The sequence below is a fragment of the Macaca mulatta genome, chromosome 3 (assembly GCF_049350105.2).
Source record: "Macaca mulatta isolate MMU2019108-1 chromosome 3, T2T-MMU8v2.0, whole genome shotgun sequence".
NCBI classification, from domain to species: domain Eukaryota; kingdom Metazoa; phylum Chordata; class Mammalia; order Primates; family Cercopithecidae; genus Macaca; species Macaca mulatta.
Window position 1 is genome coordinate 190,457,605 of NC_133408.1, and position 26,245 is coordinate 190,483,849.

Genomic DNA, 26,245 nt, shown 5'->3' on the forward strand with positions numbered 1-26,245 from the left:
GATGGGGGCGGCAGCCAACATGGAGCCCGCAATGGGATAAGGGTGAAAGTGCTATTGCCGGCTGCTCCTGTTTTCGCGCCCCAGCATGCTGGTGCATTTATTTCGGGTCGGGATTCGGGGTGGCCCATTCCCAGGCAGGCCGCTAGTGCCCCTCCGCTTCCAGACATTCTCAGCTGTCAGGTAAAAAGGGAAAAACCTACTCAGCGCGGGCCATTGACCGGCCGGCAGGGCAGTGCCGGGCCCGCCGGGAGATGGAGTCCGCGGGCTCGCGCGAGGCTTGCTGGGAGCTGTAGGCCAGGCCTGCCGGGGTGGAATGTCACTCCGCGGGTATTGGTCTCAGTTATTTATAGTGACACTCCAGGCGCCAGCAGGAGGTTCCGGCGTCTGCATCGGCGTGTCAGCCAGAAGGAGGGAACGCTCCGGGTCTGTGACCACGCCCAGTCCGCACTCTCGACCAGGGGTCGCCTTTCCTGGACCCCGAGTTGATTGGGCGATTTGGAGGAAAATTCTTATTAGTATCAAGAGACATTTAACGTAGTGGTGCTCCCAGGATTCAAAGTGAGTCGAAGAAGAGCTAGAGATGTTCAGCAGGGATAAAGAGCCAATCTAATAGGCCGGGCACGGTGGCTCACGCCTGTAATCCCAGCACTTTGGGAGGCCAGGAGTTTGAGATCAGCCTGGCCAACATGGCAAAACCCCGTCTCTACCAAAAAATACAAAAATTTGCCGTGATTAGTGGCACGCGCCTGTAATTCCAGCTACTTGGAAGGCTGAGGCAGGAGAATCGCTTCAACCTGGGAGGCGGAGGTTTCAGTGAGTCGAGGTCACGACCACTGCACTCCACCCTGGGTGATAGATAGTGAGACTCTGTCTCAAAAAAAAAAAAAAAAAAAAAAGTCAGTCTAATAACTTGTACGTGTGTGTTTTTGGAGAAACGCTCTACACAGGTTGGTCGAGAGAGAGACAGACAGACAGGTGGGAAACAAACAAGGACCCTGAAACTACAACTGGAATGTAAATGCTTTATGAGAAGGGACTGATTCCTTTTTTTTTTTTTTTTTTGAGACAGAGTCTCTGTCACCCAGGCTGGACTGCAGTGGCGTGATCTCAGCTAACTGCAACCTCTACCTCCTGGGTTTGAGCAATTCTCATGCCTCAGCCACCCAAGTAGCTGGAATTACAGACGTGCACCACACCCGGCTAATTTTTGTATTTTTAGTAGAGACGGAGTTTCGTCATGTTGGTGGCCAGGCTGGTCTTGAACTCCTGACCTCAGGTGATCTGCCTGCCTTGGCCTCCCAAAGTGCTGGGATTACAGGCGTGAGCCACCTCACCTGGCTGTCCTTTCTAATCCTACAACGAATTACTTGGGGGCCAAACATAGAAGATTCCCAAGGGCAGGTGGATATGGAGTTGTGTCATTTGGAAAGCCCATCTGACTGATGGAGGACAAGAGCTGGATCGAGCTGGAGCTGGAAGTCTTGGTGCTGGGAAGTAATCCATATGCTCTTGGCAATGACCAAGCCTTTCTTAGAGTGTTAGTTTGGAGACAATGCAAGAAGCTGGAAAAAGACCATGCTAAATTATTGAAAGGTTTAAAAACAGTCCTTAGGAAAGAGGAAGGGTGTTGATATTATTTAAACCAGAGAAAAACCCAAGGAAAGACATAAAATAATATTCAAGTATATATGTGTTCATTAGTCAGTATTTTTCAATAGATTATGAAATGAATTCAGTTGGTCAGTACCATTTAAAAGTAAATATAAGCTGGGCGCGGTGGCTCGCGCCTATAATCCCAGCACTTTGGGAGGCCAAGGCAGGCGGATCACCTGAGGTCAGGAGTTCAAGACCAGCCTGGCCAACGTGGTGAAACCCCGTCTCTATTAAAAATATGAAAATTTGCCAGGTGTGGTTGCACGCGCCTGTAGTCCCAGCTATTCGGGAGGCTGAGGCAAGAGAATTGCTCAAACCCAGGAGGCAGAGGTTGCAGTGAGCCGAGATTGCGCCATTGCACTCCAGCATGACAGAGCAAGACTCCGTCTCAAATAAATAAATAAATAAATAAACAAATGTAAATGTAGGCCAGGCACAGTGGTTCACACCTGTAATCCCAGCACTTTGGGGGCCAAGGCAGGCAGATCACTGGAGGTCAGGAGTTCAAGACCAGCCTGGCCAACATAGTGAAGCCCCATCTCTATTAAAAATACAAAAATTAGCCAGGTGTGGTGGCTCACACCTGTAATCCCAGCACTTTGAGGAGCCGGGACAGGCAGATCACTTGAGGTCAGGAGTTCGAGACCAGCCTAGCCAACATGGTGAAGTCCTGTCTGTTCTAAAAATACAAAAATTAACCAGGCATGGTTGTGGGCGCCTGTAGTCCCAGCTACTTGGGAGGCTAAGGCAGGAGAATTGCTTGAATCTGGGAGGTGGAGGTTGCAGTCAGCCAAGATAGCGCCACTACTCTCCAGCCTGGGCAACAGAGTGAGATCCTGTCTTAGATAAAGGAAAGGAAAGGAAGGGAAGGGAAGGAAAGGGTGGGGAAGGGAGGGGAAGAGAGGGGAAGGGAGAGGAGGGGAGGGGGAAGGGAGGGGAGGCAAGGGGCATGTTAAGAATTAGAGAAAATATTATTTTGTGAAGCGTTTCCATTTTGTGTGGTATGTATGTGTTCATTGTACTGGGCTGCAATGTAAGATATGTTTCTTGCTGTAGGCCACAGTAAGTGTAAACATTTGCAAAACCCTGTAGTAGTTAGGTCAGATTGTCCTGCGCCTCTAATGAGGGCATGCATGTGCTCAACAAACATAAACATTTGCAGAATATCTATTATGTACCAGAGTTCTGCCAGTGCTATCTAAGATATAATTTCCTGCCTTTCAGAAACACATGGTGTAATGGGAAAACTGGACAGTTACACAAGGCAGAAGGAGAGTAAGCATCTCTATCTTTATGCTAGAAACAAGAACACAGTGGAAAACAGGACATAAAAACCTGGCACGTTGGAATGGGGTGGGAGAAGGCCTCATGTAGGCAAAAGGCATAACAAGGGAAGGATGAGGTGAAGACTGCAATTAGAAGGGTCTAGGGATGTGAAAGGCCATGATGGTAAAGAGAAAAGCTCACACTATTACTTTTTTAAAGCCTTTCCCCATCAGTAACCTCATCTAGATCTTCTAGATCTCACCCTCTTCTCCTGGCTGGATAACTTCTGCTTCCTACAACCAGTCCTGTCTGCCTCCAGCCCACACCCCTCTGCTATTATCTTTTTTTTTTTCAAGACAGAGTCTCCATTGCCCAGGCTGGCATACGGTAGCACGATCTTGGCTCGCTGCAACCTCCTCCTCCCAGGTTCAAGTGATTCTCTGCCTCAGCCTCCCAAGTAGCTGGGACCACAGGCACACACCACCACACCCGGCTAATTTTTAGTAGAGACATGGTTTCAGCATGTTGATCTTGAACTCCTGGCCTCAAATGATCCACCCGCCTCAGCCTACCAAAGTGTTGGGATTACAGGCATGAGACACTGCACCTGGCCATGCTGTGATCTTTAAAATGCAAACCTGATCTTGTTACACCTCAGCCTAAGAATCACCACGACCCTTATTGCCCCCCAAGTCCAGGAGCTTTATAAGAACTAGAAAACTGCCTCTCCCCCCAAGTCTCATGTCTCTTCTCTCTTCTTGTAGGCCAGGCTTCGGCCATACAATTCCTGAAACTTCTCTCCCATCGTTTCTCACTGCAGACACTCACACTTACTTTCCCTGTGCCTAGAGCTCTCCCCTTTATAGCGCACCCCCACCTGTGCCTGGCCTCCTGTTCCCCCTCAGGCCTCACCTAGAAGGCCTTTCCTGACTCCCTCTGAGGAGAAGGAGGAGCAGGACTTCAAGCTGTTTTGTGCCTCTGATTGCCAGTTAACTGTGAGTCTCCTGCACTCAAGCATGACTACTGTGAGGGGAGTTACTTCAGCTGTCATGTTCATCTCCATCCTCTCCATCACCCAAGCAGAGCACCTGCACACAGTAGGTTCAAAATGTCTAGAATAGGCCAGGTGCAGTGACTCATGCCTGTAATCCCAGCACTTTGGGAGGCTGAGGTGGGTGGATCACAAGGTCAGGAGTTCAAGACCAGCCTTGCCAATATAGCAAAACCCCGTCTCTACTAAAAATACAAAAATTAGCTGGGTGTGGTGGCACGTGCCTGTAGTACCAGCTGCTCAGGAGGCTGAGGCAGAAGAATCTCTTGTACCCTGGAGGCAGAGGTTGCAGTGAGCTGAGATTATGCCACTTCACTCCAGCCGGGGTGACAGAGCGAGACTCTTTCTCAAAAAAAATAAATAAATTTTTTAAAAAATGTCTAGAATAGTGGAATCAATGTTAGCATTTTATAGATGCGGCAGCTGAAGGAAAGAGAAGGTAATTGGCCTATTCAAGATGACAAGATAAGTTATTAGAATTTTTCTCTGTTTGCTCCTTCAGCTGTGGAGAAGGAGTGTGTGTCCATGGTGCCCCAGGCCGGGGAGGGGAGGTGGGGTAACGGGCCTGGGACATCGGAAGACACGGCACACTGGCAGAGTACAGACAGTCTGGGTGCTGGAGTCAGACTGCAGACTCGGTTCCCTACTTGTCCCGGTTCTGCAGCCTGGGGACAAATTATTTCAGCTTTCTTAGCTCCACATGATTTTTTTCATCTGTCAAGTGAGAATAATGGCACTTCCCTCCCAGGTTGGTGAGGATCAAGGGAAGTGGCCCATTAGCTCCGGGAGGTGGAGCCATGTCTGCCCTGGTGGCTGCTGTGAGCAAGTCCCGTGCCGGGCACAGGAGCAGCTCTCTTTCCTCACCTCTGCACCATAGTCCCTTAAACCCCCGGCCCCTTCCTGTCCAGGCAGTGTGTGGCCATCTAATGTGCCATCCAGTTCTTCAGTCTGTCATTCTGTCAGAGCCTGGAGTCGAGGCTGTGAGGACCCTGGCTGGCTGGCTGTGGCCTGAGAGGCGCCCAGGGGAATAAGACAAAAGACTCGATTTTTTGCTCAGCGTCTCATTCCTCTGTGACTTTGCCCATGGACGTCTGTCTTAGAAACTGAAGTTGCTTCAGAAGAGCCCTGGGAAGGGCAGGGGTGAGGGGCTGAAGGAATAGGAAGTGCTGCTTCCAGAGGGCTCGGCCAGAGCCCCGTGGGTATGCTGGTCAGTTGGAGGGCAGTTGGAGCCTTGAGCCATCCATGCCTCTTTCTCCTTACAGGTACTCTGATGGCCACCGCAGCTCCACCCTCCTCCGGGCCGTGGCCCACCTGCGGTCCCAGCTCTGGGCCCACCTCCCTCGCGCCCCTCTAGCTCCCAGACAGAGCCCCTCTGCCTGGTGCTGGGTTGGGGGAGCCCTGCTAGGCCCCGTGGTACTGAGTAAGTGTCCCCGCCTCTACTTTGTGGCCCTCTGTGAGGCAGAAGAGGCCCCTCCTGCCAGCTCCACACCCCGTGTCGTGGGGTCTCGCTTTAACTGGAAGCTCTTCTGGCAGTTTCTGCGCCCCCACCTGCTGGCCCTGGGGGTAGCCATCGTGGTGAGGCTTTCCCCACTTCTCCATCCTGGGGACAGGGCAGGACCCAGAGCTACAAAGGGATGGCATTCCTGCCTCGCTGCCTCTCAGGGGAGAGCTCACGGGAGCAGTGAGGGCTAGCCAGGGTGCCAGGGGTGCCGGGGCATCAACACTGGGTGGCTGGGTGCGCAGAGGTCCGTGGGGGCTGGAAGCCAGGGTTTGAACCTCTGAGAGGCACTGATGTAGGTCCAAATGACCAGCCACGACCTGGACAAGAGCAGGGCTCAGTAGTGGGAGAGGAAGGGCCAAGATCTGGCTGGGGTTGGGGAGGAGTGTGGCACCCCCACTCAAAACATTTGTACTCTCTGCCTCCCCATTCCAGCTGGCCTTGGGTGCGGCACTAGTGAATGTACAGATCCCCCTGCTCCTGGGCCAGCTGGTAGAGATTGTGGCCAAGTACACGAGGGACCACGTGGGGAGTTTCATGACTGAGTCCCGGAAACTCAGCACCCACCTGCTTATCCTCTATGGTGTCCAGGTACAGCTGGGAGTGGGGCTGGGGGCCGCCGAGGAGCCACCCAAGGCATCCCTGAGTGCACTGGGCTCTTTCGCAGGGACTGCTGACCTTCGGGTACCTGGTGCTGCTGTCCCACATTGGCGAGCGCATGGCTGTGGACATGCGGAGGGCCCTCTTCAGCTCCCTGCTCCGGTACTGCCAGCCGCAGGGTGCAGAGTTGGGGTGACTGATGGTCCGAGGGGGCCTGGAGGTGGGGCCTCATCCTGAAGTAATGTCTCCCTCTTCTTCCCTGCTTGTTGGTCCATGTCCCATGCCAGACAAGACATCGCCTTCTTTGACGCCAATAAGACAGGGCAGCTGGTGAGCCGCTTGACGACTGATGTGCAGGAGTTTAAGTCATCCTTCAAGCTCGTCATCTCCCAGGTCAGTGGCCCAGTGGCCCCTCCACATCCACACACACACTTTCCCACGTGGACTCGCCAGGCCAGCCCTGCCTGCCCCAGCCCTGATGTTGGGCTGACAGGCGCACGCTGACTCGAGAAGCCCACTGCCTGGTGAGGCCGTGCGTGAGGGACCATGGAAGTTCATGGAAGGAAAGTGTAGAGGCAGTGTCCAAGGTCAGTACAGGCTGCTTCTCCACTGCTCTGAAACCGAATCTTCCCTGGAAAGCCTTCCCAAGCACTCAGACAAGAGCCTTTCCTGGCAAGAGCAAAATCACTTTGCCTGCCTTGTCCCCAGAGTGCCTGGATTGCTGACAAGCATTGAGCATGCACAGAGGGTCTGCTTCGTGCTCGGCCCTCCCAGGACTCACTCCTCTTCCCGTTGCTCCATGGCGAAGGCACGCACAGTCTGGACGTTGCCCAGGGCCTCGTCTGCTACGCCCATTGCCTACCTAACACCAATGCCGTCCCCTTATCCTCCCCCACTGACTCTGTGGCTGCGGGATTGTGCCACACACTGGCCTAGGCGGTCACTGGTGTACCGCCATGCGGTTCTCTTTGTTCAGTTCCTAGAACAGAAAGAGAAGCAAGCTGGGATTTGTCTAGGGGAAGGATACCACAGTTCATAGCATTCTCACTCGGCCTCTTGAGGCCTGCTGCTCGCACCCAAACTGGCCAAGTTAGGGTTATGTACTGTGACCGGTGGACTGCCACTGGGCCTCCCAGGGGCCAAGACCTGGGGCCTTGGCCTTGGGAGTGCAGAGCTGCAGCCAGCTGACCCTTGGAAAAGTCCTTCCTGTCATGGTGCGGACGCTGTAGCCTCCCGCCTTCCCTCCCCCTCCCTAGGGGCTGCGAAGCTGCACCCAGGTGGCAGGCTGCCTGGTGTCCCTGTCCATGCTGTCTACACGCCTCACGCTGCTGCTGATGGTGGCCACGCCAGCCCTGATGGGAGTGGGCACCCTGATGGGCTCCGGCCTCCGCAAATTGTCTCGCCAGTGTCAGGAGCAGGTACCAGCATTCCTGACCATCCTCCTCACTCTCCCCACACCGTTTCTCTTTCCACTCCCTGGAAAGAGAAACTCCTCCCTCTCCCCAACCTGGACTCCTTGTCCCGTTTCCTGAACTCCTTGCAGATCGCCAGGGCAATGGGCGTAGCAGATGAGGCCCTGGGCAACGTCCGGACTGTGCGTGCCTTCGCCATGGAGCAACGGGAAGAGGAGTGAGTCCTGGGAGGGCCAAGCACAAAGCAGAGATGCCCCCCACACCCTGCCCACCCTTCGTGCCAGCCCAGCTGCCTCCTGAGTGCACTGGCCTCTGTCACCAGGCGCTACGGGGCAGAGCTGGAAGCATGCCGCTGCCGGGCAGAGGAGCTGGGCCGGGGCATCGCCTTGTTCCAAGGGCTTTCCAACATCGCCTTCAACTGTGAGTGAGCCAGTTGGGGGTTGGAGGGGCACTTGTGGGCTGGGGAGGAGCTGGGAGCAGCCAAGGCAGGCAAAGGCCCGCCCTCCATCTGCTGGCTGCCTGCATTCGCCTCGGGCCAGCTGCTAACTCTTGCAGGTAAAGGGAGGGTGCCGATGTCCCAACCCAGCTATGGGGTCCCATGCGGAACGCACAGGGCCACCCTCGAGGAGGCCATGGAGGCGTGCCCACCCCGACTTGCTCTTCTGAGGAGGAAGCCAGGGCTGGGACCAGCCATGTGCCTCACCTGACTCTCGCAGCCAGCACTGGCAGAGCAGGCCCAGCGCTGTTTCCTCTGCTCCTACTTCGTCCTCCCTCACTGTACCCTCTCCTGCAGGCATGGTCTTGGGTACCCTGTTTATTGGGGGCTCCCTTGTGGCCGGACAGCAGCTGACAGGGGGAGACCTCATGTCCTTCCTGGTGGCCTCCCAGACAGTACAAAGGTAAGTGGGGGCCGTTCCCATCGCTACAGATCCCCCTGCCACCCTCCAGAGCCCTGCTGGGTCAGGGGACATGGGTGCAGCCTTCTCTGGGGGCTGACTGCTGTGCGGCTCCAGGCCTGCCCAGCTCCCCCAGGGATGCATAGGGTCGGGGAGAGAGAGCCCCTCAGGGACCGTAACAACCCTCCTAGCCGGGGCAGTGGCGCTGCAGCAGGCAGGTGCTTGTCATCTTCAGCCTTCCAAAGGACCCAGAAGTTTCCTTGACAGGTTTTTAAAAATTTGTTTTAACTGTGGTAAAGTACACATAACATAAAATGCAGCATTTTAACCATTTTGAAGCGTGCGGCTCGTTGGCAGTGGGTGCACTCACATTGCTGTGTGGCTGGCACCGCCGTCCGTCTCCAGAACTCTTACCTGGCAGAGCGGAGCGAATCCCCATTCGCCCTCCCCCAGCCCCTGGCACCCACCATTGCACTTTCTGTCCTTATGATTTGACAACTCTAGAGACGTCCTATAAGTGGAGTCAGACTGTGTCCTTTTGTGACTGCGTTTTGTCACTCCATATTGTGTCCTCAGCTTCCTCCGTGTTGCAGCCTGTCCGAATTCTCTTCCGCTGCAGGCTGTGACATTCTATGCATGGAAGGACCATCCTTGACAGGCTTTGTGAGCTGCCCTTCCCTATGCCTGCCACTTCCAGGGATGACAAATTGACCCCTGTCCCCACACACCCCACCCTTATAGCTTATTGCTTTGCGTTGGTCCGAAACCACCCGCTCAGCTGAGCCTCTGGGGTGACCAGAGCCGATCACCAGACAGCTCTAGGCGGGCCTCCCCGTTCCGATCTCTTTCCAAGCTAAACAAAAGCAGTTCTACATAAATATGGTAAATAATGGGATAGTAAATACGCCGCAACAGATCATCAAAGGGTGAAGACCTGTCTCCACCAACCGTGCATCACCTCTGCCGCCCCCTCCCTCCCCAACAAGCCCCCTGCTCTTCCTCCCGGGCCCCCACCCCATTCTGTGAGGCATGTGTCGTCCCCCTGCTGCATGGTGCACCCCTGCGTGGGTGTCCACCGGATCGGAAGCCCTCCCTGCAGGGTGTACTGTCCCAGGAAGGGGGAGGCGGATGGAGACGGGCTCCCATTTTCAGCCCTAAACCTGACCTTCCACAGAGATGTTCCTCCCATTTCCGCAGATGCACGGACACCCTCGTGGGCCCCATTTCTGCTCGATGCTCTCTCATCTGAACACGTTCAGACCCTTTCTGGTCCTGGGCTCAGGCCTCCTGGGCAGCCTCGTCCCTCCTCCAGCCCAGGGAGCTATTCCCTCGTGGCTTTGGAATTCAGGTGTTCTCCCTGTGACAGAGATGGGGCCTGGCAGAGGCTGCTTCCACCACTGCCTGCCCTGCTCAGTGCTGACCCACTTCCCTTGACCAGAGCTTTGGCCTCACCGAACAGGACAGTCGTTTTAGTCCTGAGGACCCATAAGAAGCCTAGTGGCGGCCGGGCACGGTGGCTCACACTTGTAATCCCAGCACTTTGGGAGGCCAGGGTGGGCAGATCATGAAGTTAAGAGATCAAGACCATCCTGACCAATATGGTGAAATCCCGTCTCTACTAAAAATACAAAATTTAGCTGGGCGTGGTGATGCACGCCTGTAGTCCCAGCTACTTGGGAGGCTGAGGCAGGAGAATCGCTTGAACCTGGGAGGCAGAAGTTGCCGTGAGCTGAGATTGCGCCACTGCACTCCAGCCTGGCAACAGAGCAAGACTCCGTCTCAAAAAAAAAAAAACAAGAAAAGCCCAGTGGCTCCCTTAATAAAATCACCCCTTAGCCCTCTGTGGTGGGCAATGGTGGGACAGTCTCCCTGTAGGGAGGGTGGCTGTACTGTCCAGCCCCAACCCTCCCGCTTCGGGGCCCCCACTTCCCCTTTAGGGCCTGAGACTCTGACTTTTTTTTTTTTTTTTTTTTTTTTTTTTTTTTTTTTTTGAGACGGAGTCTCACGCTGTTGCCCAGGCTGGAGTGCAGTGGCGCGATCTCGGCTCACTGCAAGCTCCACCTCCTGGGTTCACGCCATTCTCCTGCCTCAGCCTCCTGAGTAGCTGGGACTACAGGCGCCCGCCACCGCGCCCGGCTAATTTTTTGTATTTTTAGTAGAGACGGGGTTTCACTGTGGTCTCGATCTCCTGACCTTGTGATCCGCCCGCCTCGGCCTCCCAAAGTGCTGGGATTACAGGCTTGAGCCACCGCGCCCGGCCAGACTTTTTTTTTTTTTTGAAACAGAGTCTCACTCTGTCACCCAGGCTGGAGTGTAGTGGTGCGATTTCGGCTCACTGCAAGCTCTGCCCCCCAGGTTCACGCCATTCTCCTGCCTCAGCCTCCAGAGTAGCTGGGACTACAGGCGCCCACCACCACGCCCGGCTAATTTTTTCTTGTATTTTTAGTAGAGACGGGGTTTCACTATGTTAGCCAGGATGGTCTTGATCTCCTGACCTCGTGATCCGCCCGCCTTGGCCTCCCAAAGTGCTGGGATTACAGGCGTGAGCCACTGTGCCCGGCTGAGACTCTGACTTTACCTCTCACCGTACTGCTTGGCCATCCCGCAATTTTATGACACACACAAGAACCCCCAGGGGCTTGTCTGTGCTGTTTCGCTGGCTGCTCCCACAGCCACAGGCCCTAGACCCATCCTCTTGGGGGTCCTTCTAGCCCTGGCTATGTGGAGATTCTTCCCCACCCACCTTGGGGGAATTGGGTTTGTTGCATAAAGCAGCTGGTGTGTTTCCCACTGGGTCCTGCCAGCTAAGCCAAGGGCCCATGCATTGGCACTGGGGTCTAGCAGAGAGAAGGCAGAGAGGGGAGCAGGATGGCCCAGCCTGCCTCAGGCAGCCTAACCTATGAGCCCATCCTCAGCACTCCTGATGGAGATGGGGAGGCGCCTGGACAGACAGCAAGCGGGGCCCAGCCGCCTCATCAGAATCAGGGCCAGGCTTCACCTGAGAACAGGCCCGTAGCCCACAGCCCATGGCCCCTGAGAGCAGGGTCATCGCACTCCAGTGAGTCATGTGCATTTTGAATTTCAGTTGCTGCCCAGCCCCTTTGCCAGGTGGAGAATGTTCCCCTGCTCGTCAACAGATAGCTGACTGGGCTGGTTCCTTCCTGCCTGGAGCCTCCCCGCTCCCTTTAGCAAGTGCTGACTGCGCTGAGTCCACTGGGACCTTTTCCTTTTGGGTTTTGAGGCTCCTCCCACTCACCCCCACCCCAGTGCTGGAAGAAGTGAGTCTGCAGCTGAAGGGTTGCTGGGGAGTCAGTCTTTCCTCTTCTTAAGGAGGGGACCAGGCATACACACACTGTCACGGGTCAGCCAGGCCAGTCAGGGACCAGTGACTCACCTTCCTCCCCAGCCTCCTGGCAGCCGGCCAGCCCTACCCCAGCCCTGCCGGGGCAAAGGAGGCCACCCACTGTCTAGACAGATAACACCGTGGGTATACTCACCTGCAGGGCAAGCTCATGAGAAAAGTTTTTTTCAGGGAATTTTGTTTTGGGTTCTCCCGAGAGTTCCCCTGTGACCCAGTGTCTTCTGTTTTCTTCTTTCTCCAAAAAGATGTAACATCACTTTTTCCACCTAAATGTCAGTCGAAGTCGTTGCTTCCCCAAGCGTCTGCAGTGTTAGATCTGCTCTCCCCTTGTGAGCCACGCACCCTTGATCTGTGTTCACGGTGGCGGCCTCCGCATCCTCAGGGCACAGCAGGGAGTTTGTGGGTCAGCTGGACTCCCTTCCTTGTGGGCCGATATCACCCCTACATGTGTGCACAGGCCTCACCCTGCAGACCACAGGCCAGGGCAGTGGAGGACACCCGCAGAGGCCTGTGCCTTCGCTTCCATTTCCTCCTGGAGCACCCCGTCCTGGGGCTTGGGCTGGGCTAAGGGACAGCTGTCATCCTCATCCGGCCAAGGAGGGAGCCAGGGCTCAGCGATCTGGTGTTGCTGCGTCCCAGGGCTCCACACCCCCATGGTGCAGGAGCAGTCTGCGTTTGGCCACAGGCCACCTGCTTCCTTGCTCCCCCACCCCACCATGGCTTCCTTCCCCTCCTCTCTGGCTCTTCTTGTTCCCATCTATTCCAACCCTCTCTCCTTCTTCTGCCAGGTCCATGGCCAACCTCTCTGTCCTGTTTGGTCAGGTGAGTGGCCGGTAGGGTGGAGGGCCTGGGGTGTGGAGTTTGTGCCATGTGTGCGCCACTGTGGGAGTTACCTGTTGACTGGGTGTGGGCGGGCAGAGGAGCTGGGGAGACCCCAGCCCAGAGCCACGGCCACTCTCTGGAGATGCTGTGGTCACCCCCACTCCTGCCTCTCTGCGGACTTTGGATCCCCTCCCACAGGTGGTCCGGGGGCTGAGTGCAGGCGCCCGGGTCTTTGAGTACATGGCCCTGAGCCCCTGCATCCCACTGTCTGGGGGCTGCTGCATCCCCAAAGAGCACCTGCGTGGCTCCGTCACGTTTCAGAACGTCTGCTTCAGGTCAGCACGGGTGAGCAGGTGTGGGGATGGGTCCCTGGGCTGAGGATGAGGCGAGAGGATTCGGGGGTGGAGGTCTGGCTTAATGCCCCCCATAAACAGGCCCTCTCAGAGGGCTACAGGGAGACTTCAGGAGGGACCCGGGCAACAAGGGCTGGGAGCCTGGTCTGACTGGGGGTCTCTCGGCTCCTCCCAGCTACCCCTGCCGCCCCGGCTTCGAGGTGCTGAAAGACTTCACCCTGACGCTGCCCCCTGGCAAGATCGTGGCCCTCGTGGGCCAGTCTGGGGGAGGTAAGGGGAGCCCACCACCTTCTCCTCACCCTCTGACTCTTCTCTAGCAGCCACTCAGAGCAAGGCGGGGAGCAGTGAGCCCTGCCCCCCCGGTGGGGTCCCTTCCTCCACTGCCACAAGGGGCCTTCTTTCCTGGGACAATCCCCAGAATCCCTGGCCTCCCGCCCTCTCAACCCAATTCCCCAGGAAAGACCACCGTGGCTTCCCTGCTGGAGCGCTTCTACGACCCCACGGCAGGCGTGGTGATGCTGGACGGGCGGGACCTGCGCACCCTTGACCCCTCCTGGCTCCGGGGCCAGGTTGTCGGCTTCATCAGCCAGGTGCGGGGCCACATGGGCAGCCCTTGGCTCCCACTGCCCGTCCTCCCCTGGGCCCTGCCCCTCTTAGTCCTCAGGTGCCTTTTCTTTTCTTTCCACCCTCATCACCCTTGCTGCTCTCAGGAGACTCCTGGCCTTCTTCACATGTCCTCGGCTGTTGTCTGGATGAGGCATCCCTGTCCCAGCAGCAGCCACAGCTCTGCCTGGTCTCCCAGAGCAGGGACGCTTTGTCCCCATTTACAACAGTCTACACAGATGGGGAATCCGTGGGATTCTCGAAAATCCTATAGCATCCAGGTCTAGAGAAGCCCGTGGTGGGGTTGCTGAGCCCGCAGCTATTCTCCCTCTGCTTGAGGTGGCACTGCCCAGCGAGGGTCCACCCTTCCCTTCGAGGGCCGTGAATGAAAAGGGCATGCCTGCTGTCCCGCCAGGGAGAGTGCCCGTGCAGAAGAAAGGCAAATGCAAGCTCCCAGTTCCCAGCACCCCGCCCTGCCAGCTCCTCCCACTTCTGCTCCTGAGGAGGGTTCTGGGTCCTTGGTAGGAGGTCAACGTGTCCTTCCCTTTGGGGGCCACTCTGCGTCCTCACTTCACCTCTGACTTTGAACGTCTCGTTCTTCAGGAGATCCTAATGTAATCCACCAAATGGAATGTCCCAACGTATATGGTGGCCCCTCAGGTTTCTGGGGCAAAGAGAATGTTTCTGTGGACTCTGTCTCCATAACCCCTCACCCACAGGAGCCCGTCCTGTTTGGGACGACCATCATGGAAAACATCCGCTTTGGGAAGCTGGCAGCTTCCGATGAAGAGGTGTACGCAGCCGCCCGGGAAGCCAATGCTCACGAGTTCATCACCAGCTTCCCCGAGGGCTACAACACCATCGTTGGTAGGTGCTCGGGTCTGCCGGGAACCAGGTGGTCAGGCATTGGGACACAGGATTCCGCAGGAGCAGTGAGCAGCCCAGCGGGACTGAGGGCAGCAGGGACAGCTGGGGAGAAAGACAGCTGTGTCAAGGAAGACCAGAACCACAGCCAAAGGGGACAGAGTTGTTCTGTGGGGACAGGGGAGTCCAGGTCAATGTGGTTTAGCACCAGCAGCCCAAGCAGCCTGCAGAGACAGGACGGGCTCCAGGAGGAACTGGAGAATGCGACAGGGGGCATGTGACAGGCCCCTGGCCAGGGACACAGTGATGCATGGTATTTGGAGTCCTCACTGAGTCTAAAAAGCCGCCACTTCCCCAGACTGAACAGAAGAAACGGGGGTTGCCTCCTCTCCACCGTCCATCCCCCTCTGGCTCCTGTTTCCTTCCTGAGATTTTCATCTCTAAAGTCGTTTCTCCTCATTAGAATCGGGGTGACTGGATGGGCCCCAGGAGAGGGCTCTGGTGGTTCTGAACTAGGAACACGCAGCCTGGCACTGCAGGGTGTGCACCTTGCAGCTTGATGTGTGGAGCTCCCAGGTCTTTTTCCAGCCTTCGGGGCCATGTTTCTCGGCCAGTTTCTTGGCTCTGTTGCACAGTGTTTCAGCACTTCTCAGGATGCAGGGATATCTGAGCTTCTCAACTCTGCTCAGTCTGAGTCCAGCCTTCTGAGCTGTGGGGTCAGTGTCTCCAGCCCAGCCATCGTATTCTAGATGGCTCCTCCAGCCATGTGCATATACTGTCCAGATGCCAGCTGTCCTCACTGGGTGTTCTCCCACATCTCTCTTGGATGGCACTTTCCTTGTGTCTCTGGTCCTAGTACTTTCTGCTCATTTGGGCCTTCTTGGGGCTGCGTCCTTACTGACCTCTCACCCTGCTGTCACCTTGAGGTTCTTTTTGGCTCCCAGGCTGCCACTTACGCTGTCCTCTGTGGGCTTCGAATCCCACTTCCCTGGAGTCGCTGGACCCCAGAGCCCGTGTTTGGGTGCTGGATGTTCCCCACAGCCACAGAGACCCGGGAGGCTGGGAAGGTGGCTTGGAGCTGCAGGCACAGGGCAGGGCGTGGGTCATCCTGGCCTGAGGCACTGCCATGGCTGGGGAGAGGCATTTGGCAACTCCCTTAGAGTGCACCAAGCCCTGCTGGCAGGTGTCATGCCACCCTCAGAGGCAGGGCAAGTGTGCACAGTGACTGAGGGACCCAGAGGTGGGATGAGCCAGTGCAGGGGCAACCCAGCAGCAGGAGGAGGGTGCACAGTGCGGGGTGGGGGGTCAGAGGCAGGAGGAGGGTGCACAGTGCGGGGTGGGGGGTCAGAGGCGGGAGGAGGGTGCACAGTGCGGGGTGGGGGGTCAGAGGCAGGAGGAGGGTACACAGTGCGGGGTGGGGGGTCAGAGGCAGGAGGAGGGTGCACAGTGCGGGGTGGGGGGTCAGAGGCGGGAGGAGTGTGCACAGTGCGGGTGGGGGGTCAGAGGCGGGAGGAGGGTGCACAGTGCGGGGTGGGGGGTCAGAGGCGGGAGGAGGGTGTACAGTGCGGGGTGGGGGGTCAGAGGCGGGAGGAGGGTACACAGTGCGGGGTGGGGGGTCAGAGGCAGGAGGAGGGTGCACAGTGCGGGGTGGGGGGTCAGAGGCAGGAGGAGGGTACACAGTGTGGGGTGGGGGGTCAGAGGCAGGAGGAGGGTGCACAGTGCGGGGTGGGGGGTCAGAGACATGACTAGGGTGCATAATGCGGGGTGGAGGGTCAGAGGCAGGACAAGCGTGCACCGTGCAGGGTGAGGGAGTCAGAGGCAGGACAAGCGTGCACAGTGCGGGGTGGGGTCAGAGGAAGGACGAGGGTGCACAGTGCTGAGGGGGGCACTTAGAGGATCTTGATGGGAGTTCAGGAAGGACCCTGTGCCCCTTTGTGGGCCACCCTCAAGTGCACACCTTCAGGCTCCTGCTGTGTCCCTCCCTTCCCAGGTGAACGGGGCACTACCCTCTCTGGGGGCCAGAAGCAGCGCCTGGCCATTGCCCGAGCCCTTATCAAGCAGCCCACAGTGCTGATACTGGATGAAGCCACCAGCGCGCTGGACGCAGAGTCTGAGCGGGTTGTGCAGGAGGCCCTGGACCGGGCCAGTGCAGGCCGCACGGTGCTGGTAATTGCCCACCGGCTCAGCACCGTCCGTGGGGCCCACCGCATCATCGTCATGGCCGATGGCCGTGTCTGGGAGGTTAGTCGTCCTGGGGGCGTGGATCAGTGGGTTGAGGATGGCTTCATCACGAACAGTGGCACAATGCTGCAATGAGTTACAGGAAAGTGTGGCCTGGCCCCAGGGCCTTTGGGGCTGTATTCTGGAAGCAGCATCCCATGTAGAGTCAGGAGTTCCTGCATTCAGCCAAGCCCTGGCCTCTCAGGCCCTCAGTTTCTTCCTCTGTCCCCTGGGATAGTATAGTTTCACCATCAGCTCCCAGGATCAAAAGGAAAAGTACTAGCTGGGTGCCTGTAATCCCAGCATTTTGGGAGGCCAAAGCAGAAGGATCTCTTGAGGCCATCCTGGGCAACACAGTGAGACCCTGTCTCTACAGAATACCCAATAAAAAATTAGCTGGATGTGATGGCATGCGCCTGTACTCCCAGCTACTCTGGAGGCTGAGGCGGGAGGATTACTTGACCCCAGAGGTTGAGGCTGCAGTGAACAATGATTGTGCAATTGCACTCCAGCCTGGCATCAGAATGAGACCCTGTCTAAAAAAAACAAAAAGGAAACATACTCAGAAAGAGTATGGTGCTGTGAGCGAGGAACAGGGCTGGCTGCCCAGGGTATCAGTTGCAGAAGAAGCAGCGCCAAGGAACCTGTGCAGGGAGTCAGAAGTAGGACCCCAGAGGCTGTGTGGCATTGGTTCACAGCCGCTCATTCAAGCCAAGGCTGAGGGGCTTGTGCAGGGAGATGGATCCTGAATTGGAGCCTTGGGCTCTGTAAGCGGGACAGGGAATCATGTTCTTCCAAAATTCAGCTAAGTAGGGAAGTGGCAGTAACTGATGCAGCATGCCAGTGGCGGTTCCTTTCAGATTGAGCATTGGTTTCAGAGTGGCCTAAGTGACCGTGGGCCCAATGGCTGATAGAGAGGCTTAGCCCTCGGAACGTTCTGAAGCCTGCACGCCTTGGAGCAACCATTCGCCCCTCCCTCCCATCTTCCAGGCTGGCACCCACGAAGAGCTCCTGAAGAAAGGCGGGCTGTACGCCGAGCTTATCCGGAGGCAGGCCCTGGATGCCCCGAGGACGGTGGCCCCACCGCCCAAAAAGCCGGAAGGCCCCAGGAGCCAGCAGCACAAGTCCTGAGAAGGGCCCCCGAGGTGTGGTCACTGCCAAGCATCAGTGCTAGGGCTGGGGCTCAGCCTGCCGGGAGCTTACTGGAGACTGAGCCCCCGGGAGGGCCAGCATGTGGAGAGTCGCTGCGGCTGCTCCTGCTCACAATAAAGCCGGGGCCGAGCGGCTGGCAGGGGAGGCCAATCCCTCCCTCCCCTCCCTAGTCCTGCCGGCTGCCTCCCTCCCACCAGAGTCTGCCAGAGTCATTGGGCTGCAATGGGCAGAGGCAGAGTTCCCCACTCTGTTCTCCCTTTGCCCAGACCCCTCCAGACCTCTCAGAGACATTCTGGCCAGTGTCCCTGCCCCACCCAGCAGCCTCAAGTTGGCCAGGCCCAGGGAGTTTTTAAAAATCAGGGTCTGGAAGTGGGCCTGGGAATTCAAACCTAAGGCTCTTCCCACACCCTTGCTAGGACTTCACTTCTCTAGACTGGGAACTGACTCCCTCTCCTGTGTCCCCACTGCCTCACTGGACCATGGGAGAAGGAGCCTATCAGCTGGCTCACCCCGGAACCCACAGTCCCCGTCTTCCAAACAGCCTCCCTCCCTTCTCCCTGCACAGTGAACACAGTCCCGATTTCTAGATTCACCCCCACCCCTAAGGGACACAGGCCTCACAGGGCCCAACACTTGGGTCAGGGTAGGAGGGACGGGGCCACAGTGGCCAGTTCCCACAAGAGGCGCCAGCCTGCCTGGCTGTCTTCCACCGACCCTGCCCTGTGTGCCTGGAGTCTTTCACCCACTGAGATCGTGGACCAGCCTCCATCTACACCAAGAACACCCAGCTCTGAAGGAGATGGGAGGGGCCGATGCCCACCTGAAGCTCTCAGCTTCCTGCCCACAATGCTGACAAGTACAGAACTAAATGGAGCAACTACTGCAGAATCCAGTACAGAATTGGTCCAGGAGGGCGCGGCTGTGGACAGGCCAGCGCCCCCTGCAAGTTCTGGGAGGCGCATCTTGGGAAGGCAGACATCTCGAGTGACGGGCGCCTGTGGCCCCGAGGCTATGGATGGGGGGCTACGCTTCAGCTGGCTTCTGAGGGGCCTGGAAAGGCACAGAAGTAGGGCCTTGGCTGAACTGGCACCCAGCAGGACCTTGTGTCCCTGCACTGCTACAGATGCACCAGCCCTCCCCACCTTGGTGCCACTGTCACTTCCTACTGGGATCCTTCCCCCCATCCAGTGACACCCAGGCTGTGGGACTACACGGGGCCCTGCTCCCCTGGGCAGGAGAAGAGGTGGTGCCTGCGGTGCACCTTCACAGCCAGCCAAGTGTACGAGATATATCCTGTGTAAAGAAGGATGGTACCCTCTTTCGGGGGTGTGGTGCAGTGCGCTGATGGAGCAGCTGGTGCTGCTGGGAGGCCATCCTGGAAGAGGCAGCAGTGGCTCAAGTTTGTGTGCAGGAGCCAGAGTGGGACCCACAGGCTCTTGTGGGTATGGTTTAGAACTAGATGGTGCTTTGGGGACAAGCCATCCAAAAGCCCCAGGCCCACATCCACCCTGATTTGATATCCCACTTCCTGACAGATCAGAGGCTATGTCTCTAGGCAGTGGAGGCTCAGGAGCAGAGTCTGGGGCTGGTTCACAGCTAAACCTCTCCCTAGGGCAGCCCAGAGTAGGGCCTTAGCTTCTGGCGAGTCCACAAGCCCTGCCGGGGCCCTGCTTGTTGGCCTGACCCCTCCCTCACCAGGCAACCAGCCAAGGCGATTTCTGCTTCACCCACTCAGTCACCAGCCTCAGGCTGCCCCAGATGCCTCTGACACCAGATGTGTATCTTCTGGATGGCTTCTCCAAATGCAGCCCTTTACCCGCCCCCTAGAGAAGAGCGAAACCTCACAGCTAGTCCAGCTGGAAGGGCTAGATTGCAAGAGCCATGCCGTCTTCCTAACGTCGCCTCGGCCTTAGCTCCACAGTGGAGAGCGGGAGCCTAGCTGTGCTTGATGGTGAATGCCTGTTTTGAGAGTGTGAGTGGGATCATCTACGGTACAATACTTGCAAAGCACAGCACTGTGGCTCTGGGGAACCGGTACGCCTGTGCTGTAACCATGGTACTCAGTCCTTCCAAAGTGTTTATTAATCAAGCACCTGTCATGTGCCATTGAGCCCACGATGGGGAATGAGGACCGTCCCTTCCCCCATGAAGCTTGTGTCCTGTTGGGAGGACAGACAGGTGGCCCAGCAGTTGCAGCATGGTGTGTGCACACATTTGGTTGGTGGAACCATGTTTCTACCACTCATGGTCAAAAAAAGCCCACCAAAGTCAGCCTGGCGACCTCAGGTGCTTTTTTGGGCAAAGATAGATAGAACAGAAATAAATTTTAGTAAATTGATGGAGATGAGCCGGCTTTCCCACAGGTCTACAAGGAATGTCACCTCACTCCCAGATACATGGGGGCAGATGACCATTTAGCCAAATGCAGAGTGTGACACTGATGAGGACTGCCTGGCTCTCCTCCCCAGGTCCAGGGCTTCCTCCTGGAACCTCAGGTGTTCCTGGGCTGGCCCCTGTGGCCCTGAGCTGGGCAGCACCTCATCTCCAGGACCATGGATCAGCACGGTGTCCTCATCCCACTTCAGGTCAGCTGGCACTAGCTTGCACTACGTAACACGGCCTCCTGGAGGTCTCTGCCCACCCTCTGGGAGCCTGCCCCCACCCCCAACCCGTTACCTTCTCCCCTGGATCATTGGAAGCATCTTAGGTCAGATAATACGCTGGCTCTGCCCTCTGCAGGCTCGCTGTCTCACACCATGGACACAGTGACTCTAGAAAAGCCCCATGCAAAGCAGGCCTGCTCCCACATTACTGGTGGAAGTGCACAATGGCATGTCTCCTGTGGGGGAAATTCAGTGTCATCTATCAGATTACCAACCCAGCGGTCTCTTGGCCCAGCAGTCATCCTGGGAGTTCACATCTGTGTGATGATACGGCAACATTGTTTGTAATGGAAAGACTGGAGACCCCCAGTGCATCAGTGGGGCAGTCATTCAATAAACTGGTGTGTGCACATACTGGGTGGTATGCAGCCCTTTGGAAAAATGAAGGTTTTCCAGGTCCTGGATATAGCAGTGTAAAATGAGAAATCACAGAATACCCATGTTGTACCCGGGAGGGTGGCAGGTGGGCATCCGTGGTACCCAGGACGGTGGCAGGTGGGGCACCCATGTTCTATGTGGGGTGGCAGGTGAGCCCATAACCATTGTAGAGGCCAACATCCTCAACAGGAGGGCCTAAGTGTGGGGAGGTAGGCTCTGACTCCCTAGGGAGAGAGGGACACTTAGGAAACAGACGGGCCCTGGAAGTGGGACGTGAAGAGTGCCCTGGCCATCCAGTGTAGGCTGAGATGGTGGGGGCACAGAAAGAAGAGATTGGCCGATGCCAACCTTCCAACCACTTCCAAGTTTGGCCAAGAGCCAGCTCTGGTCTTTGGGAAGGAACAGATGATCCTGGGTAAAGCTAGAGGGAAGGCCGGAGAGGCAAAAGGAGGGAGGAGCTAGGCCAGGGGTCAGCGACCGACCCTCGGGGCCGGTGTACAGGGGCTGCAACTCGGAGCCTAGGGGGCCTCCAAGGCACCTCTAGGCTCAATTTACCCCTGGACTTCCCTCGAGCTTTCCCTGGGATCACTATGATTTCCTCCTGGCAGCTCTCGTCTTGGACAGCCATGCCCCCCTCCATGCTGCACTAATGGCTCAGCCTGGGGCCCCAGGGACCTCCCCTACCCCCCCAGACTGCTCTGCCGGCCCCCTTTCCTCCCTCACTGCTGAAACCCAATCCTCTGCAGCGGCGCCGGCTCAGCACCACCTCAGCACCGCTCCGCAGCCCCTGCCTGCCACGGTCAGCTGTGCCCCACCTGGTCTGCTGCGGAGTCCCCAGCCCAGTGTCTAGCCCAGTGGAGCCACCGCCTGTTCCTCGGGAAGGTTGAGTGGGACCTGACCGGCCAGGTTACCTCCTCCAATCCTGTCAGGCTAGTGCCTCCCTGCCTCCCAACCTTGGCTCTCTCCTACCCTCTCCTTTCTTCTCCTTGCCTGGCCCCCTGAATCCTATCTTAGCCCCCTCAGCCCCCTGACTGACCCTCTCTCGCTCCTTTCAAGCCTCTGTAGCTGGCCCCCCTCCTGGGTTCTGGCCATGAAGCCCACCTCGGGCCCAGAGGAGGCCCGGCGGCCGGCCTCCGACATCCGCGTGTTTGCCAGCAACTGCTCGATGCATGGGCTGGGCCACGTCTTCGGGCCAGGCAGCCTGAGCCTGCGCCGGGGGATGTGGGCAGCAGCCGTGGTCCTGTCAGTGGCCACCTTCCTCTACCAGGTGGCTGAGAGAGTGCGCTACTACAGGGAATTCCACCACCAGACTGCCCTGGATGAGCGAGAAAGCCACCGGCTCGTCTTCCCGGCCGTTACCCTGTGCAACATCAACCCGCTGCGCCGCTCGCGCCTAACGCCCAACGACCTGCACTGGGCTGGGTCTGCGCTGCTGGGCCTGGATCCCGCAGAGCACCCCGCCTTCCTGCGTGCCCTGGGCCGGCCCCCCGCACCGCCCGGCTTCATGCCCAGTCCCACCTTTGACATGGCGCAACTCTATGCCCGTGCTGGGCACTCCCTGGACGACATGCTGCTGGACTGTCGCTTCCGTGGCGAACCTTGTGGGCCTGAGAACTTCACCATGGTGAGCTGACCTCCCTACCTGTCCTGCCAGGGACCCAGAGAGCCGAGCCGTTCCTGCCCAGCACCCACAATCCCCTAGCCAGCGTAGACTCCCCCAAAGCCAGGGGACTTCTTCCTTCCTACCAGCCACGGACTCCCCACCCCCCAATGCCACTCCGTGCAGCCCAGGAAGCTGTCCTCCTTGGGGCTGTCTCTGTTTCCCAGCCCGGGGGGAGCATGTGAGGCCACACTGACCCTGGCTGGCCCTAGGCCTGAGGTCTGGCCCATGGTGGCCCTGCTACTGGGGCTGGAGGTCCTCCCTGGTGGGACCATTCTGGGGCAGAAGACCCCTGTCTCTGCCAGGAGGGGGTCTTGCTTTCCCTCTACCTTTTCAACATACTGCCAGCCCTGGAGGACAGCCACAGGGGCCCGTTTCCTTTCTCCCAGTCTCCAGAGAAACACGGAAAACCTGGAGGCTGTGCCCTGGGCTTTGGTGGGGACTGGCGGGGAGGAGGAGTTGGGTCGATGGGCTCCCAAGAGCGTCCTGCAACATGTGCCCACGTGGAGCGTGGGGCTGGGGGCATTGAGATGTGGGCTTCAGTGTTCAAAGAAGAGACGTAAACATACCATGAGGTGGGGAGAGGTCCCATGACCATGTGCTTGCCTGGGGGAGATGGCCATCACCCTGTCTGCCCGCCCCAGATCTTCACACGGATGGGAAAGTGCTACACATTTAACTCTGGTGCCGATGGGGCAGAGCTGCTCACCACTACTAGGGGTGGCATGGGCAATGGGCTGGACATCATGCTGGACGTGCAGCAGGAGGAATATCTACCTGTGTGGAGGGACAACGGTAGGGAGCACATGAATGAGGCTGGGGGAGGGCATGGATGGGGTGCAAAAGGCTAGGGGAAGGAGAGGAGGAGAGGAGGCATCAGGGTGTTCCCCCAGAACCTGCGAAAGGGGCTGGGCTGGTTCATCCCTGTCCTGGGGAGAGGGGGCTGCAGTGAGAGGTCTTGTCTGGTTGGGCAGGAGACCTGACCACAGGGTCTCAGGCCTCATAGGTCCGTCTCCGACAGAGGAGACCCCCTTTGAGGTGGGGATCCGAGTGCAGATCCACAGCCAGGAGGAGCCGCCCATCATCGACCAGCTGGGCTTGGGGGTGTCCCCGGGCTACCAGACCTTTGTTTCTTGCCAGCAGCAGCAGGTACCCTCCCATGTGCCTCTACACCCATTATTCAAGCCCACACCACCACGGGCCCTAAACCCTCAGCTCCTCAGACCTGTCCAGGGGCCTCTCCCCAGCTGACCTCTCACGCTCTCTGGGAAGTCTCCTTAACCCTGTCCCCCGACAGCTGAGCTTCCTGCCACCGCCTTGGGGCGACTGCAGTTCAGCATCTCTGAACCCCAACTATGAGCCAGAGCCCTCTGATCCCCTGAGCTCCCCCAGCCCCAGCCTTCCCTATACCCTAATGGGGTGTCGCCTGGCCTGCGAAACCCGCTACGTGGCTCGGAAGTGCGGCTGCCGAATGATGTACATGCCAGGTGAGGGGCTGGGGTCTTCGTCCTATGGTGGGCAGGGCCCAGAGAGCTGGGGCTGCTCCTGAAGCCATCTCCCCCGCACCCGCAGGCGACGCGCCAGTGTGCAGCCCCCAGCAGTACAAGAACTGTGCCCACCCGGCCATAGGTAAGGGCAAGGCTCCCCCACCTCCCGTCCGCCCCGCTCCGCCCAGCTGGCGGCTGACGCGGCCCGGTGGCCCGCAGATGCCATGCTTCGCAAGGACTCATGCGCCTGCCCCAACCCGTGCGCCAGCACGCGCTACGCCAAGGAGCTCTCCATGGTGCGGATCCCGAGCCGCGCCGCCGCGCGCTTCCTGGCCCGGAAGCTCAACCGCAGCGAGGCCTACATCGCGTGAGCTGTGCGGGGCGGGCGGGCTCCTCCGCGTGAGCTGTGCGGGGCGGGCGGGCTCCTCCGAGCCGGGGGCTCCCGACGGGGCGGAGCGGGGCAAGCCGGAGCTCTCATGCGCACAGCGCGGGCGGAGGCAGCCTCCGCAGCCTCACTGGCTCTGGGGCTCCGTGCTGGTTGCTTAACCTTTCTGCCCCCCGGGGGATGCTGACGCCCCCTCCCAGGGACTTTTTTTTCCTTTCCTTTTTTAATCTTTACTTTTAAAAAATGGAGATGGCAGGGGATGGGGGGAGGGGGTCTCGCTATATTGCCTAGGCTGGTCTCAAACTCCTGGCCTCAAGATCCTCCCTCCTCATCCTCCCAAAGTGCTGGGAGTACAGGTGTAAGCCACCGTGCCTGGCCCCTCCCAGGATTCTTGAAAGGAGTGGGAGAACCCACAGCTGCTTCTTGCCAGCAGTGGGCACCAGGCGGTGGCCAATACACATTTGAGGCCTTTCTTGTCCTCAGGGAGAATGTGCTGGCCCTGGACATCTTCTTCGAGGCCCTCAACTACGAGACCGTGGAACAGAAGAAGGCCTATGAGATGTCGGAGCTGCTTGGTGTGTGTGCAGGGCCCCCAGGGCTGGGGAGGTGTGGGCAGGCAGGTGGCTGTGAGTTGAAGGGTGACCCTGTCTCCACAGGCGACATTGGGGGCCAGATGGGGCTGTTCATCGGGGCCAGCCTGCTCACCATCCTCGAGATCCTAGACTACCTCTGTGAGGTGGGCCAGGGCCCCCACTGCAGGGGGTGGGAGGTGGGAATCAGGGCCCCTAGGATGAGGGGGAAGGCGTACACTGCCACCTCCCATCCTGCTTGCCTCCAGGTGTTCCGAGACAAGGTCCTGGGATATTTCTGGAACCGAAGGCACTCCCAAAGGCATTCCAGCACCAATCTGGTAACAGCCCCTCTTCTGGAGCCCCTGCCAGCTCCAAGGGTTCTGGGCCCCACCCCTGAAGCCTAGAACACCATCCCACCCCAGCTGAGGAGAAACAGGCAGGAGGGTGTGCAGTGACCTTGACTGGTCCCTGGGAGGAGGACCACTCCCCACCTCTGACCCTCTCCTCCTCCCACAGCTTCAGGAAGGGCTGGGCAGCCATCGAACCCAAGTTCCCCACCTCAGCCTGGGCCCCAGGTAACACATAGTGGCCCCCTAAAATCAAGGGAGGGCAGGGACAGGCGCAGGGCAGTGGGTGTGCTGGTTCCCACCCAGCCCTCTGCTCTGTTCCGAAGACCTCCCACCCCTCCTTGTGCTGTCACCAAGACTCTCTCCGCCTCCCACCGCACCTGCTACCTTGTCACACGGCTCTAGGCCTGCTGTCTGTGTCCTCAGAGCCGCACCCTGACATCCTGGACATGCCTAGCCTGCACGTAGCTTTTCCATCTTCACCCCAAATAAAGTCCTAATGCATCAGCCTCAGGTGTTTCTCTTACAGGGCAGAGACTAGCCAAGCCAAGGTCAGCCCAACTCAGGCATCGGAAGTCCTCTGCCAGCCATCATCCAGCTGGAGGTGGCTTCTGAAATGTGGAGCTGGGCCCATGAACCCCCATGAATCTCTAGGGAAGAATGGTAGCAAGAGGTTATCAGTCCTTTGCAGCTCAGTGTGAGTGAGTTTAGCCGACTGACATCTTAGAGAGAAGGGAGGACAGGTATCTTCCAAGCCCAGGCTTAGGTGTGAGCGCAGAATCACAGTCAGCAATAAAGGTATAACTGGAAGAGAGCTCTGCCCAGAGCCCAGCAAGAAGAGGCAGCGAGAAGACAGGGAGTGACTCCACTTTCAAGACCACCTGTGTCCTGCCTTATATCCTGACTCCTTTCCCACATTTGGGACCAAGTGTGGCACACAGCCTGTCTCCATACCAACAAGTTCTGTCTCCCAGCCTCCCCACAAGAGCTAAAGGCCTAAGG

At 58.0% G+C, this 26,245-nt stretch overlaps 2 protein-coding genes across 6 annotated transcripts; both read left to right on the forward strand.

Annotated features, from left to right (window-relative positions):
• The first annotated feature begins 19 nt into the window (after positions 1-19).
• ABCB8 (ATP binding cassette subfamily B member 8) lies at positions 20-17,944 on the forward strand. Of its 3 annotated transcripts, XM_028846474.2 has the most exons (17): positions 20-180; positions 2,878-2,928; positions 5,233-5,545; positions 5,904-6,059; positions 6,136-6,230; positions 6,356-6,461; positions 7,325-7,486; positions 7,612-7,697; positions 7,803-7,900; positions 8,274-8,379; positions 12,526-12,559; positions 12,758-12,894; positions 13,088-13,182; positions 13,369-13,502; positions 14,235-14,382; positions 16,370-16,620; positions 17,590-17,944. In XM_028846474.2, exons 1-17 carry the CDS (start codon positions 86-88, stop codon positions 17,728-17,730), a joined length of 2,208 nt encoding a protein of 735 aa, XP_028702307.2. In that variant the 5' UTR covers positions 20-85; the 3' UTR covers positions 17,731-17,944. The 3 variants fall into 3 exon arrangements, with proteins under 3 accessions (XP_028702307.2, XP_001101695.2, XP_077853854.1); XM_001101695.5 differs by lacking the exon at positions 2,878-2,928; XM_077997728.1 differs by lacking the exons at positions 2,878-2,928; positions 5,233-5,545.
• A 167-nt stretch (positions 17,945-18,111) lies between these two features.
• Positions 18,112-25,750, forward strand: ASIC3 (acid sensing ion channel subunit 3). 3 transcript variants are annotated; one of them, XM_077997746.1, is made up of 14 exons: positions 18,552-19,193; positions 20,220-20,336; positions 20,491-20,755; positions 21,539-22,416; positions 23,097-23,247; positions 23,474-23,601; positions 23,750-23,939; positions 24,025-24,081; positions 24,159-24,306; positions 24,808-24,899; positions 24,981-25,060; positions 25,163-25,234; positions 25,413-25,471; positions 25,570-25,750. In XM_077997746.1, the coding sequence occupies exons 4-14, from the start codon at positions 21,883-21,885 to the stop codon at positions 25,646-25,648; spliced, it is 1,590 nt and encodes a 529-aa protein (XP_077853872.1). In that variant the 5' UTR covers positions 18,552-19,193; positions 20,220-20,336; positions 20,491-20,755; positions 21,539-21,882; the 3' UTR covers positions 25,649-25,750. The 3 variants fall into 3 exon arrangements, with proteins under 3 accessions (XP_077853871.1, XP_077853872.1, XP_077853870.1); XM_077997745.1 differs by lacking the exon at positions 20,491-20,755 and having other exon boundaries at positions 18,112-19,723; XM_077997744.1 differs by lacking the exons at positions 18,552-19,193; positions 20,491-20,755; positions 25,413-25,471 and adding an exon at positions 19,610-19,723.
• Positions 25,751-26,245: the final 495 nt, after the last annotated feature.

Coding starts and splice junctions, on each gene's coding strand:
- ABCB8 (XM_028846474.2), top strand. CDS start 86: ATGCTGGTGCATTTATTTCGGGTCGGGATTCGGGGTGGCCCATTCCCA. Junction 2,929..5,232: donor TTACACAAGGCAGAAGGAGA/GTAAGCATCTCT, acceptor TTCTCCTTACAG/GTACTCTGATGGCCACCGCA. Junction 7,901..8,273: donor TTCCAACATCGCCTTCAACT/GTGAGTGAGCCA, acceptor CCTCTCCTGCAG/GCATGGTCTTGGGTACCCTG.
- ASIC3 (XM_077997744.1), top strand. CDS start 21,883: ATGAAGCCCACCTCGGGCCCAGAGGAGGCCCGGCGGCCGGCCTCCGAC. Junction 23,248..23,473: donor ACCTGTGTGGAGGGACAACG/GTAGGGAGCACA, acceptor CGTCTCCGACAG/AGGAGACCCCCTTTGAGGTG. Junction 25,235..25,569: donor GGCATTCCAGCACCAATCTG/GTAACAGCCCCT, acceptor TCTGTTCCGAAG/ACCTCCCACCCCTCCTTGTG.